General features: G+C 44.2%; 2 protein-coding genes across 3 annotated transcripts in view; one reads left to right on the forward strand and one right to left on the reverse strand.

The window, feature by feature from the left end:
* DYNLT2 (dynein light chain Tctex-type 2) lies at positions 1-13382 on the reverse strand (the record flags this gene model as incomplete). Its single annotated transcript, XM_081094229.1, has 4 exons — positions 1-111; positions 2388-2546; positions 5332-5538; positions 13272-13382. 4 exons carry the CDS (start codon positions 13380-13382, stop codon positions 1-3), a joined length of 588 nt encoding a protein of 195 aa, XP_080950355.1.
* ERMARD (ER membrane associated RNA degradation) overlaps positions 13145-17650 on the forward strand; it is a 21413-nt gene continuing 16907 nt past the window's right edge. For both annotated transcript variants that reach the window (XR_013996155.1, XM_081094228.1), the window contains exons 1-5: positions 13145-13580; positions 14277-14445; positions 15916-16055; positions 16900-17001; positions 17258-17347. Coding sequence is in view for 1 of the 2 variants with exons in the window: in XM_081094228.1 (XP_080950354.1) it covers positions 14277-14445; positions 15916-16055; positions 16900-17001; positions 17258-17347 (501 nt within the window). In the remaining variant the exon portion in view is untranslated. The remainder of the gene's footprint in view (positions 13581-14276; positions 14446-15915; positions 16056-16899; positions 17002-17257; positions 17348-17650) is intronic.

A 17650-nucleotide genomic window follows, 5' to 3' on the forward strand; every position in this document is an offset into this window, starting at 1 on the left:
TTATTCACAGTAAAGAGCATATACCAAGGCCAATGCCACGTAAGTTTCTGTTTCATGTTTAGCTGCAACCCAGCTGTCCCATGCAACATCCCAGATCCATCGGCTGGCAACCTGGAGACATTTTAAAAAATTAACTTTAGATTGAACATGTTAAGTAATTTTAAAAGCTACACAAGCTCGATTTCTTTAAAGACATGTCGGTTTGCTAGAGAGTTACACATTTAACGCACACTCTGTCCCTTTCCTGGGGAGACTGACAGTGAAGCCTCCCGGGCCCTGCTTCGCTTCTCTCACCACAGCTGTCGTCTGAAGCAGACACCCGTCCTAGCAGGATGTCCGGGAAGGACCAGGAGGCCCTCTGTGGTTTGGGCATAGTACAGCGGTTCTCAACCTGTGGGTCGCGACCCCTTTGGGGGTCAAACGACCCTTTCACAGGGGTCGCCTAAGACCATCGGAAAACACATATATAATTACATATTGTTTACAGTAGCAAAGTTACAGTTATGAAGTAGCAACGAAAATAATTTTATGGTTGGGGGTCACCACAACATGAGGAACTGTATTAAAGGGTCGCGGCATTAGGAAGGTTGAGAACCACTGCTCTAGTAGCTCAGTGTACGGTGCTACTCTGCTGTGTTGTAATCCATCTTGAGGAATTAACCTTCCTGCCCTTAAGAGATTTCCAACTGAAAATTTGTTAGGACCTTGTCTCAAAATGAAGAAATGGCACTGATTATACACGTGGCTGTGGGAGAAATGCTAACTCCGGTGCTTTGCTTACAAAGCCACGTGTGGTCTGATACAGCCTAATTTTCTGCAGTGCCTCTAAAATGGCCACAGGTCCTTTCTGGCTTCTCCCATCAAGAGGTTCAGTCTATTTCCCCTTGTGTATCAGCTGTCATTGGGACTTGCTTTGAGCAAAAGAATGTGACATTGTGCAACTTCCAAGCCAGGCCTTAAGAGGTCTTCTGCTCTCGCCTTCTAGGAACGTTGTGAGGAGATGCTCCCTGAACATCCCACAGCCACAGAGGATTCCGGAAGCACACTGAGTTCAGTCTGCCTGGGCATCTCTGCTCGCCACATTTTCTCTGCTGGCAGTTCTCCCTGACCTTTGGCACAGCTGGCTTCTTCCTGTCATTAAGACATCCCCTAGGGGCCTTCCCTGTCTCCAGACAATCCCACTGAGTCACTGTCACTTTAGCGCACCTCCCACCTTAATTTTCTTCACTGAGCACTGATGATCATCTACCGCGGTTCTCAACTCTGGCGGTCGAACAACCCTTTCACAGGGGTCACCTAAGACCATCCTGCATATCAGATATTTACATTACGATTCATAACAGTAGCAACATTACAGTTATGAAGTAGTAACAAAAATAATTTTATGGTTGGGTCACACACAACATGAGGAACTGTATTTAAAGGGCCAGAAGGTTGAGAACCACTGGCCTAGTGGGGTTGCATTTTTATCTATATATATAAAAGTCTAAGCAAACAAACGACTGAACAACCAAACGACTGGTCCACCAGTTGCTATGAGGCACACTGACCTCCAGGGGACAGATGCTCAATGCACAGGATTAGGCTCCCTCCTGTTTGGATCAGGCCTGTGGGGATTGTGCAGAAACCAGCTATTCGAAATCCCCTGAGGGGTCCCAGATTGCGAGAGGGTGCAGGCCAGGCTGAGGGAGCCCACCAGTGCACGAATCTGTGCACCTGGCCTCTAGTTTGTAAATAATGATAATCTTGCTGTTTATTGAGGACTCTGTGCTGGAGAAAATATTAAGGACTTGAATGCAGTTAGTCTCACTTAGTCCTCACAATTACTCCAGCAATTAGACTTTATTATCCTGATTTTATAGGTAAAAAAAAACTACCATAAAAAACTCTTTATCATCATAGTTTATTATCATCAGTGTTTCTGCCAGGATTCATATCCAACCCAATCCGACTCCCAAACCTAGGCTGTTACACTACCTGCATTATTTTTTTTTCTCAAACTCTAAGCTGTGTTGCTTTATTTTCTTGACTAGAGTAAAAAGTAGTCAAGAATCAGTCATTCCTTATAATTCTCTAATTTCTTCAGTATCTAACACCCATTAATGCCTAAAATAAATTTACTGGTTAGTAAATGACATTAATTATCAAAATAGGGTGATTAAGAAACAGGCTATCTATATAACTTAATAGGTTATCAATAGAAATTGTCATTTCTAAGTACTTTTCAAATAATTGCAGTGAAAGAACATAAATTTAACACAATTATTCTTTCATTCCCAGGCACCCCGGGCCTGACATGCCCTGGAGCCATCACAGGGCTGAGTGAGAGACACCCAGTCACTACAGAGGATGGACCTCGTAGTTCTAACTGATAAAGGGGTACTTACGTTTATTGCCTGGCCAGTCTTTTGAATAAATAATACCTTTATAATCAATTTATAACGGTGGTACCCAAAGTCTTTGACTGCTGACAATATGATGTCTGCTAATTCAAGCGACAAGTGAGAGAAGAGTTTATCATCATATTTGACATCTTTAAGAGTTTCCTTTAAAAAATTAAAAAGTATACCTTAATTTTCAAACTAAATATTTTCTAAATAAAAATTCAAGTAAAAAACATGTCTAAATAATACATATAACTTTAAACCAAATATTAACTACATGTCATGCTTACCAATTTATTTCAATCCCAATTTTGAAGAAAACTTATTTTGGTTTTTTGATTCTGTTCCATTACTCTTGGTTGAGCTGAAGGTTTCCCTGTGTTAGATTACTGTTATCAGACATTTGGGGAGACACGGGAGGGAGGGGGGGTTTGAAGGAAAGCTTCTGGGAATTCTTTGGTAGGGAAACCAACTTCTTAAAGTGCACATCCTTGCGAAAGCTCATATTTGGGATTCCCTGCAGCAGGGCGACCTGGTCCGGAGCTGCACCGGGCCTTTCCTGTCTCCCTCTTCCTCATCTCCTCTGGTGAATGCCCACTTCTTCCCAACCTCTCCCTATGCTTCCCACTCGGTGGATTTTTTCCCGTGGCCAAGGAAGTCAGGTTTCTCACCCTGCTTGTTAGTGAATTAGCATCCAGCGGTGGGGGAGGGGGCAGGTGTGGGCCCTGAAGCCCTACACTTCCCTCCCAGCCCTAAGCAGGCTTGGACCACCTCGGGAGCAGATAGCATATGCCTCTGACTGGCTGACTGGGACCAAAGATACATTAACCAATGTTCTGGGTTCTGAGTGACAACAAATGGACTCCTAGCTAAACATACAGGCATGCACTAGTAAAACCAAAGAACTAGCTAGCTCTTTTTGTTTGTTTTGGCTCCCTTCTAGAATGCTCTGGGTCTAAAATGGGGTTTAGAAGCATTGATTTCCCTCAGGTACTTGGCTGTGGCTGTACCTTTTGGACACTTAGCAACAACCACTCCCTTTTCTGAACCTGCCTAACATATCCCAGGTTTTCTCTACCTAAGGGCTCTCTTTTAAATAAATAAGCACTCCCAATAGAAAAATACCCACAAGCTCCATCAATATATACTATTTCTGTGTCTAGAACTACATTCAGTGTTCCCTGAACTCCAGGGAAATCCCTGACCTCTTCATGACCCCAGCCATTCACGGACATCCCCAATAAGCTGTTCTAGGCCCCATCAAGCCCAATGAAACTCTATAAATTATCAAATTAAATATGATTTGAAATCCTACTATATTCAATAAATGTGAACTCAGCCTATGTGGTAGAACTGAGTGCGAGACACACCACAATGTATACTCTCGCATCACAAATGCTTGCTATTAGTGTTTAGATCAGTGAAGAAGGTCATAAATAGTTATTTTATTGTAGTAAAATTGAGTTGAATTGCTTTATTTCCTGAAGCCATGAGCCATTACATCTTCATCAAATATCATCTGATAATTATTAGTTCCGTTTAGAAATATATCTATACAGTGAAGAGAAATTGGAGTCACCTATTCTTCTTTATTAATAAAAGCTAATTCATTTAAAAATTAAAGTTACTAATCATTTCTACAAACCAAATTAAACCTATGCTTTGTTCCAAATAGGCAGCTCACATCAGTTGTTACTGAGGAATGCATTTTGTAAATTGGAGGGGGAGGTAATTTCAAAACAAGGAGTGGGGTGAGGTTGGGCGGAAGACCACAAAGGGCATCTGCTTATCAGGAAACTCCTGGTGCCTGGTGCCCAGAACTAGAGACCGAAGATGAAAAAGGGATTCAGAAAAGGTGGTGCCTCAAGTGAATTTCCTAAAATAAAAAGTGTTGTAATTTGGTCCTTTATCAAGAAAAGATGGTGAAGGGAATTCCTCCCATCTGAACAATGTAGCCTTCCGACACCAAAACTAGAAAAATTAATCCGGTAGTAATATTAGTATTATAGGGTTAGTTTTGTAAAATTGAGAAGCTTTTTTGAATGAACCTGGGATCATGTGTTTGAGTTTCAAACAACTGTTTTTAATGAACTATATTCCAGTAAGTTTAAGGAAGAAAAGAACGGATGCCTAAGCTGGAGATGGTCTATACTTAAAAGATGCTTTAGCATAGACAGGAACCAATTTTTCACACAAATACACACATCCAATGTGTTCTTTTTCACTCATTCCTCCAGTTATGGGCAAAACATGGAACCAGAGGGACAGTTTATGGATAATTAAGAGCTAAATGAAATAGAAGCATGTTCCCTTTAATCTAACTCACAGCATCAATGTAAAGATTACTGACTACAAACCCAAAGCACTTTGATATTTTCAGAGTTAAGTGCTATAAAAAAACAATCAGGGTAATTATACTGCCATAAATCTGAATATAGTTTACCAAATCCCGAAAGCTTAGATCAGGGGTCCTCAAACTACGGCCCACAGGCCACATGCAAATACAAATATTGTATTTGTTCCCGTTTTGTTTTTATATTTCAAAATAAGATATGTGCAGTGTGCATAGGAATTTGTTCAGTTTTTTTAAAAACTATAGTCCGGCCCTCCAATGGTCTGAGGGACAGTAAACTGGCCCCCCTGTTTAAAAAGTTTGAGGGCCCTAACTGGTTTGGCTCAGTGGATAGAGCGTCAGCCTGCGGACTCAAGGGTCCCAGGTTCGATTCTGGTCAAGGGCATGTGCCTTGGTTGCAGGCACGTCCCCAGTAGGGGGTGTGCAGGAGGCAGCTGATCGATGTTTCTCTCTCATTGATGTTTCTAACTCTCTATCCCTCTCCCTTCCTCTCTGTAAAAAAAAATCAATAAAATATATCTTAAAAAAAAAAAGTTTGAGGACTCCTGGATTAGATATTATTAGATATTATATCATACACATTTATCAACCTACCGTTAATATCTGCTGGACTTTAGCTTCTACTGAATGAGCTTGGAATTTTCTGAGTGGCTCCATTCTATATGTATTAGCAAACCTAAATTTTGCCATAGAGCTCTTCCATTCTTTACTTATCTCAGCAATGGAATCATCAAATGGAGGCTCTATATACAGAACATCATGAGACGATTCTTTCAGCCTTTCTTGTACAATCTGTGTATACTGAAAGAAAGAGGTAGGGAGAGGTATTGATTTACTTACTTATTTACTAGAGGCCCAGTGCACGAATCTGTGCAAGGGTGGGGTCCCTTGGGTGGCCTGCAGAGATCGGGCCCCAGCTCACGCCCCCAACCTCACAGGCCCTGCTCCACCATCTCGCCACAGTCCTGCTCTCATCAGGGCCCTTTGGGGCCAGCAGTGCCTCCACTGCTGCCCGCTGCCAGCGCTGCATCACCGATGCCCACCATGTTCCGCGCTGCCCCCTGGTGGTCAGTGCTCGTCATAGTGGGCGGTCGAACTCTTGGTTGAATGACCACCCAAGGGGACAATCTGCATATTAGGCTTTTATTATATAGGAGGATAGGACTTATTTATAATTCTTTATTGCTGAAAGTATTACATGTCCCCTTTTCCCCCCAATTATCCCTTCCCCTTCATATGCATACAAGGTCTTTGATTACCTCCTACCCACCCACCCTCCCCCACCTTCCCTCTGAGATTCTGCACTGTTCCATGCTTCCATGTCTCTGGATCCACTCTGTTCATCAGTTAGTGCATCTATTGGTATGATCATGTGATTTTTGTCTTTCAGTTTCTTTATGTGATGTATCACGTTTATTGATTTGTGAATATTATACCAGCCTTGCGTCCCTGGAATAAATCCTACTTGGTCATGATGTGTGATCTTTTTAATATATTGCTGGATGCGATTTGCTAATATTTTATTGAGGATTTTAGCATCAATGTTCATCAGGTATATTGGCCTGCAATTCTATTTGTAGTGTCTTTATCTGGTTTTGGAATTAGTATTATGCTGACCTCATAAAAAGAGTTTGGAAGTGTTCCTCCTCTTGGATTTTTTGAAATAGTTTGAGGAGTATAGGTGTTAGTTCTTCTTTGACTGTTTGGTAAAACTTCCCTGTGAAGCCATACAGACCTGAGCTTTTGTTTGCTGGGAGTTATTATTATTATTATTATTACTGCTACTATTTCATCAGTTATTAAAATATATACAGGTTTTCTAATTCCTCCTGATTCAGTTTTGGGAGACTGTACTTTTCTAGGAATTTGTCCATTTCATCCACATTGTCTAGGTTGTTGGCATATAGTTGTTCATAGTATTTTCTTACAATCCTTTGTATTTCTGTAGTGTCAGTGGTTACTTCTCCACTTCTGTTTCTGATTTTATTTTATTTGGGTCCTCTCTCTTGTTTCTTGATGAGTCTGGCTAACGGTTTATCAATTTTGTTTATCCTTTCGAAGAACCAGCTTTTGGTTTCATTGATTTTTTTTTTATTGTTTTTTTGTATGTTACTTATTTCTGCTCTAATCTTTATTATTTCTTTCCTTCTACTTACTCTGGGCTTTTCTTGTTGTTCTCTTTCTAGTTCTTTAAGTTGTAAGGTTAAATAGTTTATTGCTGATTTTTCTTGTTTTTCTTGAGGTATGCCTGTAGTGCTATGAACTTCCCTCTCAGGACTGTTTTTGCTGTGTCCCAGATATTTGGGGTTGTTGTGTGTTCATTTGCATTTGTTTCCATGAAATTTTTTATTTCTTTCTTGATCTCATTGGTAACCCATTCATCCTATATAATAAAAGGCTAATATGCAAATCAACCGAACAGTGGAACAACTGGTTGCTATGATGCGCACTGACCACCAGGAGGCAGACGCTCAATGCAGGAGCTGCCCCTGGTGATCAGTGTGCTCCCACTGGGGGAGCACTGCTCAGCCAGAAGCCCTGAGCTGGGCTCATGGCTGGCGAGTGCAGCGGTGGTAATGAGAGCCTCTCCCACCTCTGTGGCATTGCTGAGAACCCCAGCGGGGACCCCCACCCTGAAGGGGCTGTGGCCAGCCTGCAAACAGACCTCAGCCCCTCACCCAGGCTGGCCAGGCACCCCAGGGGGGACCCCCACCCTGAAGGGGCTGTGGCCAGCCTGCAAACAGCCCTCAGCCCCTCACCCAGGCTGGCCAGGCACCCCAGCAGGACCCCCTCCCCAAATGGGGTGTGGCCAGTCTAAAAACGGCCCTCAGCCCCTCACCTAGGCTGGCCAGGCACCCCAGCGGGACCCCCACTCTGATCCAGGACACCCTTCAGGGCAAACCAGCCGGCCCCCACCCATGCACCAGGCCTCTATCCTGTTGAGCATCTGCCACCTGGTGGTCAGTACGCGTCATAGCTACCAGCCAGTTGGCTAGTTGCTTAGGCTTTTATATATATAGAGACCCGATGCATGAAAGTCGTACATGGGTATGGTCCCTAGGCCTGGCCTGCTATCAGGGTCATCTTCCCCAGCTGCCCGCAGTTGGCCCTACCCACCCCCACCACCCACCCCGGTTCCCTGTTCTCCATCGGGTGATGGGTGCCTGACGACCGGGGGAAGGGACCAAGAGGTCGGCTATTCCTGCCCACTCACCAGCCCTGCCCCCGCTGCTGGAGGCCATCAGGTGATCAGAGCCTGCCAACTGGGGAAAGGGACCAAGAGGTGGTCAGTGTGCCTCATAGTGACTGGCCCAGTGGTCGTTCCCATTAGGGCCAATTTGCATATTACCCTTTTAGTATATAGGATAGAGGCCTGGTGCATGGGTGGAGGCCGGCTGGCCTGCCCTGAAGGGGGCCCTGGATCGGGATGGGGAGTACCCACTGGGGGCAGGGGTGGCCTGGGCAAGGGGTTGCAGGTAGTTTGCAGGCCAGCCACGTCCCCAATCAGGGTGGGGGTCCCCACTGGGGGGTGGAGCCAGCCTGGGCTGGCCTGGATGAGGGGCCGCGTCCAGAAGACGCCCAGTCTATCCATCTAATTAGCATATTACCCTTTCATTAGTATAGATATGCTTTGCAAATTATTTCTCCCATTCATTAAGTTGCCTTTCCACTTTGACTATGCATGAGCTTTTTAGTCTGAGTCTCCTTTATTTTTGCTTTTGTTGCCTTTGCTTTGGAGTCCAATTTTTCCAAATAAATGTAGCCATTTATTTCATCTTCTTGCCCGATTGATCTCAATAAGGCTTGCAGTGCTATATTAAAGTGGTGAGAGTGTGCATCCCTGTCTTGCTCCTGATCTTTGAGGAAGTTTTCAGCTTTCCACCATTAAGTATGATGTTAGCAACAGCTTTGTCATATATGGCCTTTATTATGTTAAGGTATGTTTCCTTTATACATACTTTGTTTTTATCATAATTGTATGTTGATTTTATGTAAAAGGCTCTTTCTGCATCTATTGAGATACTCATGATTTTTACTGGTATTCTTCATTTTGTTAAAGTGGTGTATCCAATTGATTGACTTGGGGATGCTGGACAATTCTTGCATCCTTGCAATAAACCCCTCTTGATCATGATGTAAGATCTTTTTAATGTATTGCAGAATTCAATGTGCTAATATTTTTTGATAATTTTTGCATCTGCATTCATTGGGAATATTAGCTTGTAATTTTTTCTTGTGGTGTCTTTGTATGGGTAATGTTGGCGTCAGAGTAATATTGGCCTCGTAAAATGAGTTGGTAAGTGTTCCTCTTTTATTTCTTGGAAAAGTTTGAGGATAGCTATTGATTCTTCTATAAATGTTTGGTAGAATTCACCTGTGAAGCCATCTTGCACTGAACTTTTGTTTGTTGGGAGTTTTTTTTATTACTGTTCAATTTCTTTACTAGAAGTTGGTCTTTTCAGGTTACTTTTTCATGATTCAGTCTTAGAAAGCTGTATGCTTCTAAGAATTTATATATTTCTTCTAGATTATCTAAGTTGTTGGTGTATAATCATCCATAGTAATCTTTTATGATTCTTTATATTTCTGTGTTATCAGTTGTAATGTCTCCTTTTTCATTTCTGATTCTGTTTGCCCCCCCCCCCCCTTTTTTTTTCTTCGTGAGTCTAGGTAAATATTAATTCTGATTATCTTCAACTAGCTCTTAGTTTCATTGACCTTTTCTCTTGTCTTTTTAGTCTCTCTTTCATTTATTTCCTCTCAGATCTTTGTTATTTTCTTCCTTCTACTAACTTTGGGCTTCACTTTTTTTTCTAGGTTTTTGTGGTGTAAAGTTAAATTGAAATTATTCTTGTTTCTTGAGGTGGGCATTTATCATTATGAACTTCCCTCTTACACTGCTTCTGCTGACCTCATAGATCTGGGTGTGTTGTATTTCCATTTTCATTTCTATCAAGGCATTTTTTTTTTTATTTCTCTCTTAATTTCTTCACTCACCCACTTGTTATTTAGTAGCATGTTGTTTAATCTCCACATATTTATGGATTTTTGTTTTCTTCTTGTAATTTATTTCTAGTTTCATAACACTGTGTTATGAAAGGTGCTTTATATGATTTAAATTTTCTTAAATTTATTAAGACTTGTTTTATAACTTAACATTTTATCCTGGAGATTATCCCAGGTGCTTCTGAGGGGAATGTGTATTCTGCTGACTTTTGGATGGAATGCTCTGGATATATCTGTTAAGTCCATCTAATCTAACATGTCATTTAAGGCTGTTTCCTTATTGATATTCTGTCTGATCTATCCATTGATGTAACCACAGGTATTAAACTCCCTTGCTTTTGTATTGCTGACTGTTCCCCTCTTTAGGTCTGCTAATATTTGGCTTATATATTTAAGTCCTCCTATCTTGGATAGCACCTATATTTTATTCTTTTTATATGTTGTTGGCTTTAATTTGCTATAATTTTATTAAGAATTTTTGCTTCCATGCTCATGAATACTGGTCCATTTTATTCTTATTACTCCATATTTAATAGCAGGGTAATATTGGCCTCATAGAATGAGTTAAGAATTTCCTCCTTTTCAATTTCCCAGAACACATTTGGTAGAAACTCACTAAAAAAGCCATCAAGTCCTGAAGTTTTCTTTATGGGACCGTTTTAATCTATAGATTCATTTCCTTTAATAGATATAGGAGCTGTTCAGGGTATCTATGGTAGTTTGTGTCTATATATTAGTTTGCTAAAGCTGTTGGAACAAAATACCATAGACCAGGTGCCTTAAACAAATTTGACCAAATTATGAATGTTGGAAATCTAAGATCAAGATGCTAACAGGGTTGATTTCTCCTGACACCCCTCTCTTGCAGATGGATACCCTCCCTCTTGCTGCCTCTTTATATAAAAACCATCCTGCTGTGCATGCTGGCCCTGGTGTATCTGTGTCCTATTATGTTCTTCTTATAAGGACACAAGGCAGAAGAGATTAGGGCACAACCCTAACAGACTCATTTTAACCTATTTACCTCATTGAAGGCCCTGTCTCCACATGCACATACACTCACTTTGTGAGGTACTGCAGGTTAGGCTTCAACAGACAAAACTAGGGGCACACAATCCAGCTCATAGGGTCTTTCAAGTAATTTGTACATTTCATCCAAGTTCATAAATGTATGCCCACAGTTATTTCTAATATTTCCTTCTGATCCTCCTAATATTTATTGGGTCTGTAGTGACTTCCCCTTTCCATTCCTCATATTAATAATTTGTCTTTATTTTTTTCCCCCCTGATTAGTCTGGCTTGGGCAAGGGTTGACAAACTTCTTCTGTTTTTTTAAATATTTTAGGCATTGTGGGTTAAATATGGTCTTTGTCAATTTTCCTCCTGATTTTTGGATGGAATGCTCTGGATATATCTGTTAAGTCCATCTAACATATCATTTAAGGCTGTGTCCTTATTGATACTCTGTCTTGATCATCTAATGATATAAGTACAGGTATTATTTCCTCCATCCTTTTAAAATAACTGTATAAAAATACAAACAACATTCTTAGCTTATAGGCTGTACGGAAACAAGCTGTCGGCAAAATTTGACCCACAGGTTGTGTTTGCTAACCTCTAGGCTTGAAGTTTAACTTTATTCTTTCAGAGACAGACACATGAGGCACTTCACTATGCCATCCTCATTTTAAATTAATCTCAACCACTTTCCTGAAGTATTCCAGGAATAGTTATCTATTTTACCTAGTTTTGGGCTCACCTTAACATTAAGGAAAGTGACTGACAGTAACACCAAAACTCTATCCAGTGGGGGATTAGTTAATTCTACAAATAAAAATTGAGGTGCTATACAAGGGGGGAGAAATGGGTTCAGAACGGATTAAAAAAATGTTTACGTTGATTGAATTGCAGTTCTAATATTTCCTATGCTTAGAGCATAGGAATTATCATCTACCTACAAGTTATAAATGACTTGTTGATATACTCATTGTCTTCAGGTATATTTTGTGAGCATCTGTGGAATCCTCTCTTAGTCTCTTCCCAATTATGGGTCTATTCAAATTTCTTACCTTTAGAAGCTAGATTTTAATATATTTTATTGATTTTTCACAGAGAGGAAGGGAGAGAGATAGAGAGTTAGAAACATCGATGAGAAACATCGATCAGCTGCCTCCTGCATACCTCCCACTGGGGATGTGCCCACAACCCAGGTACATGCCCTTGCCCGGAATTGAACCTGGGACCTTTCAGTCCACAGACCGACGCTCTATCCACTGAGCCAAACCGGTTTCGGCAGAAGCTAGATTTTAAAGACAGCTATGATCAATCACACCCACATCAAATAACTAAGAACTGCCTTTGTCCATGTCCATGTCCCCGATTTCCAGATTTGGGCCGTAGGCCCCGGTACTGTGCACCTCCTCGTTTTGCATTCAGGCATTTCTCAAGGCCAATCCCGGCATTCAGTAGGCAGTACATTTATAAAAGGCCCCTTTGTCTGCCTCCAAATACAGAAATCTTACTACCAGCAGGTGACCCGCTATTCAGGCTCACTGCCAGGCAATAACGCGGAGCTTCTGGGAGCAGGAAACGTCAAGTACAAGGTCAGGTTTCTGGCTTGCTCCGCTGTTCTCCTTCGTTGTGTGAACTTGGCCCATTAGTCTTCCTTCAGTTTCCCTTTCCTCTGCACAACGTGGACACCAGAGCGCTGTCACTGAACTTGAACCGTTACCGTGACTTTCTTTAGGAGGGCTGTCTTTTTGTTTGAAACATATTAGGATTTCAAAACCAGGTTTGGCAGGTTCTCTCCCTCATTCGATCCTGACGCCCACAAAGTAGGTGTGAAAAGGAGCCAGGAAAAGACAAGTGGGCGCAACCGTTTCCAGCCTCGGCCCGTCCCGGCAGCTTGGCGTCCGGGGGAACACGTCTCTGTTCAAGTGTCAAAGGGAGGGGCGTCCCGATTGCAATGCTGGTTTCCACACTCCGGTCCCACGGGGCCCCGGAGTGAAGTCGCCGGGAAAACTGAACACTTCCCCTCCATTCAGACGGTGACTGAACGGGCCTGCTATCTCCTACTGCGCGTCTTGCTCCAGGATGCTCTTCAGACACCGAGTCGGCCGCTGTTTTTAAAACCAAAACCGCCCACTTGTTCTGCTGGGTCCAGCAGCTATTCTCCTTTTTGAAAGCACGGCGCGCTCACGTTGTGGCCGACACACCGCCTCTGGCTCGCAGGACGCGCTCCGGGCAGCACGAGACCGGAACCGTCCGCGGCAGCTGAGGGAAGGCGGTGGGAAGGGATTAACCGGAGCCCTTGTACGCACTTGGCACCGCAGTGGACCCGGAAGCGGTGGGGAGGGCGGGGCGGGCTGAGGGGCCCAAGGGAGGAGGGGCGTCTGTAATCCCTTCACCAATGAAGGTGGAAACCCTACAACTGTGTGTCTCTGTCCGGAACACCAACACTCTCGGGGCTGGGAGGACACCCAGACCTGGGGGACCGGCCGCTCTCCCCGAGCCCCGCCGGCACTCACGGCCTCCTTCTCGAACATGCTGGGCCGCCTCTCCTTCCGGGACGCCCCCGTCGGGGACGGCTGAGCGGCCGGCGTCACGGGCGCCTTCCCGCCGCGGCTGCGCCTCTCCATCGCGCCCGCCTCCGCGCCTCGCCGGCACCGCGCCTCCCTGCGGCGGAGCCCAACGCCACCGCCGCCACTTCCCGCGAGAGCTCAGTCTCGCGCCTGCGCCGCGCAGGCCGACGTGCTTCCGGAAGTGCGGCGCGCAGGCGGGGCGGGACCAGCCGCGTCCTTGCGCGGCGCCGCGGGCCGGACCCGGAAGTCGTGGAGGTGAGCGGTGGGCGGCGCAGGTGGGAGGGTAGGGGAACTGCGAGAATGGTGCACTGGCCGTCAGACACTGAGCTTTTGTGAACCCACACTTCACAAATGCTGTGAATGTTGAGATTGCAACCTTTAAACGTTTATTTATTTGAAAATCGTTACGTAAATTATCTTTCAATTTAATCACAATGCTTTAATCATACAGCTGTCCCAGTAGTTAGAGCTGTTTATAGTCTGTTCAGATAGAGCTAGAGGCCGGTGCTCAGGAATCAGTGCATCTGGGTGGTCCCTCAGGCGGCCTGCGCCCTCTTGGGTCTGGGGAGCGGCCTAAGCCTGCAGTCGGACATGCTTAGCCACCCCTGTGGGAGCAGCACTGGCCACCAGGGGGCAGCTCCTGTGTTGAGCATCTGCCCTCTGGTGGTCAGTGCACGTCATAGCAACCAGTCGTTCTGCCGATTTGCATATTAGCCTTTTATTATATAGGACTAGAGGCCCAATGAACGAAATTCGTACAAGAGTAGGCCTTCCTCCCCCCGGCTGTCAGCGCTGGCTTCCCTCGCAGCCCTGGCTTCGTCTGGGAGGATGTGTGGTCTAATTAGCATATTACACTTGTATGATTATAGATATTCTTGGGTTAAGTGTATAGTTAGCACTCATGCGTCTTTACTTCCCGTAAGACAGTGTCTTTTATGTTCTATGTTTCAGATGTCGCTGGAGGACCCTGTTACCACATGCCTTTCTGCCCCGGTGTACCATCTGATCTGTGAACTCGGGCTTGAAGTCCAAGAATATCCTGCTATCAGTAGCATTGTGGCTGGGAACGGGGACGTGTGCTGGAAGACGATCACAGACTGTGTGATTGGTGCCGAGTCAGGTCTGCACTTTCTCTGCACCCCAAACATCCCTGGATCCTTTTCATCTTAAAGGTCTCGACCTCCAATATTCCCCTTGCCTACCATTGATTGCAGTGGTTCTCAACCTTCCTAATGCCATGACTCTTTAATACAGTTCCTCATGTTGTGGTGACCCCCCAACCATAAAATTATTTTCGTTGCTACTTCATAACTGTAATTTTGCTACTGTTATGAATCATAATGTAAATATCTGATATGCAGGATGTATTTTGAGGGGTCGCGACCCACAGGTTGAGAACCGCTGGAGAGGGTGTTATCATAATGGCCTCACTCAAAAGATAAAAGGAATTTCTGTGAAAAGAGGGAATGAGGCTAAAGAAGCATAGAAGAGTTCAGGGGAAGCTGGGCCAAGAAACCTGTGTGTCAGAAGGGAGGTTGGGAGGCAGTGAGGGTGATGGTCTTGGCTCCAGGCCAGCCGTCCAGATGGCAGAGGGTAGAAAATACAAGTCATGAATTAGGTATGAAATGACCAGTAACATGTTACATAATTATTTTAGATGCCTTCCACCTGTTTTTGCACATTTTTTGGAGCAGGGAGTTGGCCTGGAAATTTCACAATAGTTATAAAAATGACAAATAAATGTGCTCTGGCCCAGCAGTTCCATTCCAGGAATTTATAGGACTGGCACACTTACAGACAGCAGCGTGTGTGTGTGTGTGCAGGGGTTCTCCTGCAGTGTCGTTTGTAATAGCCAAGAAGAAAAAAGCACTGGAAACAGCCAGATGTCAGGCAGTGGGGATCGCTTCAGAAAGTCATGAGCAGTTCACAGTGGAACACCCTGCAGTGGGAAGAAGAATGAGGAGGCCTGGCCTTCGACCACCGGCATCTCTGAGCTGTGCTGCTAAGTGAAAAAATGAGGATCATATATTTGCATTTGCTTTTATATGTGTAAATACTTCTAAATATACACAAGGAATTAATAATAGCAGCTGCTCTAGGAAGGAGAATTCAGTGGCCAGGAGGGAGACTTACCCTCTTATATATTTTTTTTATCATGAACCATGGGAATGTTCAAACTTCTAAAATATTTCATATTATAAATATGTCCTGAAATAATTAAGATCATTGGAAATTGCACAGTCTAATGTTAAGTAAAAAGGAATCAGGTTAAAGTATTATATATGCTGTATGAACCTGATTTTCTATAAACTTATATACAGGTAAAGAAATTGAAGAAAATATTTTTCTCCTGTTTGAAACTTTCTGTATTTTCCAAGTTCTCAGCCAATAGCATATTTTTATGTTATAATCAGATGAGCACCATATACCTTATTTCAAGGTAGGTGTATCTTTTTTGTAAGTTCAATTATAAACTGGATGTGGACTTTGTGGGAATTTTATAATTAGAGCACTTTTTCTCTGATGACTCAGATATTTTTCTCCCCGTGATATAGGAGCGGAGGTGCTAACTTGTTTCTCATCCTTGAAGGCCAAGGTCTGGATTACCAGGGAAGCGTGAGGCTGCTGGGCCCTGTGTGTGAGGCTGTCCACGTGCATTTCTCATCTCTCACCAAGGGGCAGTTTGAAGTTCAGTATGTACCGTGGCTCCAGTGGACAAGTTCTCCAGAGGTTCGGCCTTTGCAAATTCCACTTCGAAACCCTGTTACTTGCTAATATGAAAGGGGTCTCTCTGGAGGGCCCGGAGGGGAACTTGGGACTTATGCAGCGTCTCTGGGTCTGAGCTGAGAAGCACCCCCTTTGACCAAGGGGAGTACCGCGGTGCAGCATTAGGATGGGGGTGGGAGGGAGCTCGGTATGTGGGTGCTGGTCCTGGACAGAGGCAAAGTGGGCCTCTGCAGAGGAGAGACAGCCCTGCTGGCAGCGCGAGGTCATCTTGAGACAGTGGGCCCCAGGCTTGGAGCAGGGCTGGCCTCAGCCCTGCTGAAGTGGAGGGAGAGGGTCCTTCGAGGCTCAGACCTGGCTTCAGCTGCTTTGCTGGTTGGTGAAAACCACCGGTGTCCCGTGGCACAGTGAAGGACCACAGCAGAGCAGTACCGCCAGCAAGTCTACCTCCGAAAACCTTTGGAGTTTCCCCATTCAGTGTGAAAGGGTCATTCCTGCGTCCTCTGCAATAGCTCTCAGAAGCGGCAGGGTGAGCTGCCGTATGTTTATCTTAAGAATTAATCCAAATTGGAAATAAGATTTAGGTAAAAACATTTGACTTCTCGATGTACAGTCACACCACACTTCCTGTTTTCAATAAATATTAAACAAAGGACATTCAAAGAACTCCTTAGATATTTTTTATGATTTAGAAGTTATATTTGTAGGAAATGTTTACCTATACTCAAAAAAAATCATTAAAATATGATCATCAAAATCTTTAGAGGTCTGGCTCTTAGGAACAGTATTGTTACTGGGAGAAATATTTCTTATTGAGCATAAATTCTGAAGCGCATCTCATTCGAAACAGTTGTTTCCGGAAATATTTGATGCCTTGGAGAGTCGTGAATCCCCTGCTGCTGCTCTGAGCCTCATGAAGCTGACGGCTTGTCTGGAACGGGCCCTGGGTGATGTGAGTGTGAGAACGCTCGTTGTGGGGCCGTTAAAGTACCTGAGTGACTTGATTTTCATTCTCCTTCTCCTCTAAAGTTCAGTTATTTGGTGCAGAGTTTTAGTATGTTTTGGATGATTATGACATTAAAACATGGGTGTCTTCAGTAATGGTCTCCCACCATTTGTCCAAGCAGTTGCCTTATGGGTGATTTCTCCCTGAATATCATTTGGCTCACTGGAATGCAGCTGCTACATGAATTTTGTTTGAATTTTAGGTGTTTTTACTGGTGGGGAAGGAATGCCCGTTTCTTTTAAGAGACCTGCTTGCCTCTGCAGAGCTTGCTCAAGTCTTCGGGCGGCCTGTGGTAAGCTTCCCCCACAGCCACAGAGGACGCGCAGCACAGGCGGTGAGCGTCCACTGCACTTGTGCTCCTCAAAAATATGCTGATGGGAGTGTCGTCACCTCACAGGTGGAGGGCCCTCAGAGCTTCCCACAGCCTCAGGTTCCCCTCCGAGCTGCCCGTCCCGTTTACACGCAGGCCCACGCGGTACACTGTGGCGCTTCTGTGCCAAGTCGTTTCCTGTGTGAGTTTATCTGGATGTCAGGCTGTTTGATGCCCAGCACCGCCTGGGACAGGTCCCACCCTCGCCCGCCCGGGGTCCCCTCT

The sequence above is a fragment of the Myotis nattereri genome, assembly GCF_964212035.1.
Source record: "Myotis nattereri genome assembly, chromosome: 6".
Classification (NCBI taxonomy): Eukaryota; Metazoa; Chordata; class Mammalia; order Chiroptera; family Vespertilionidae; genus Myotis; species Myotis nattereri.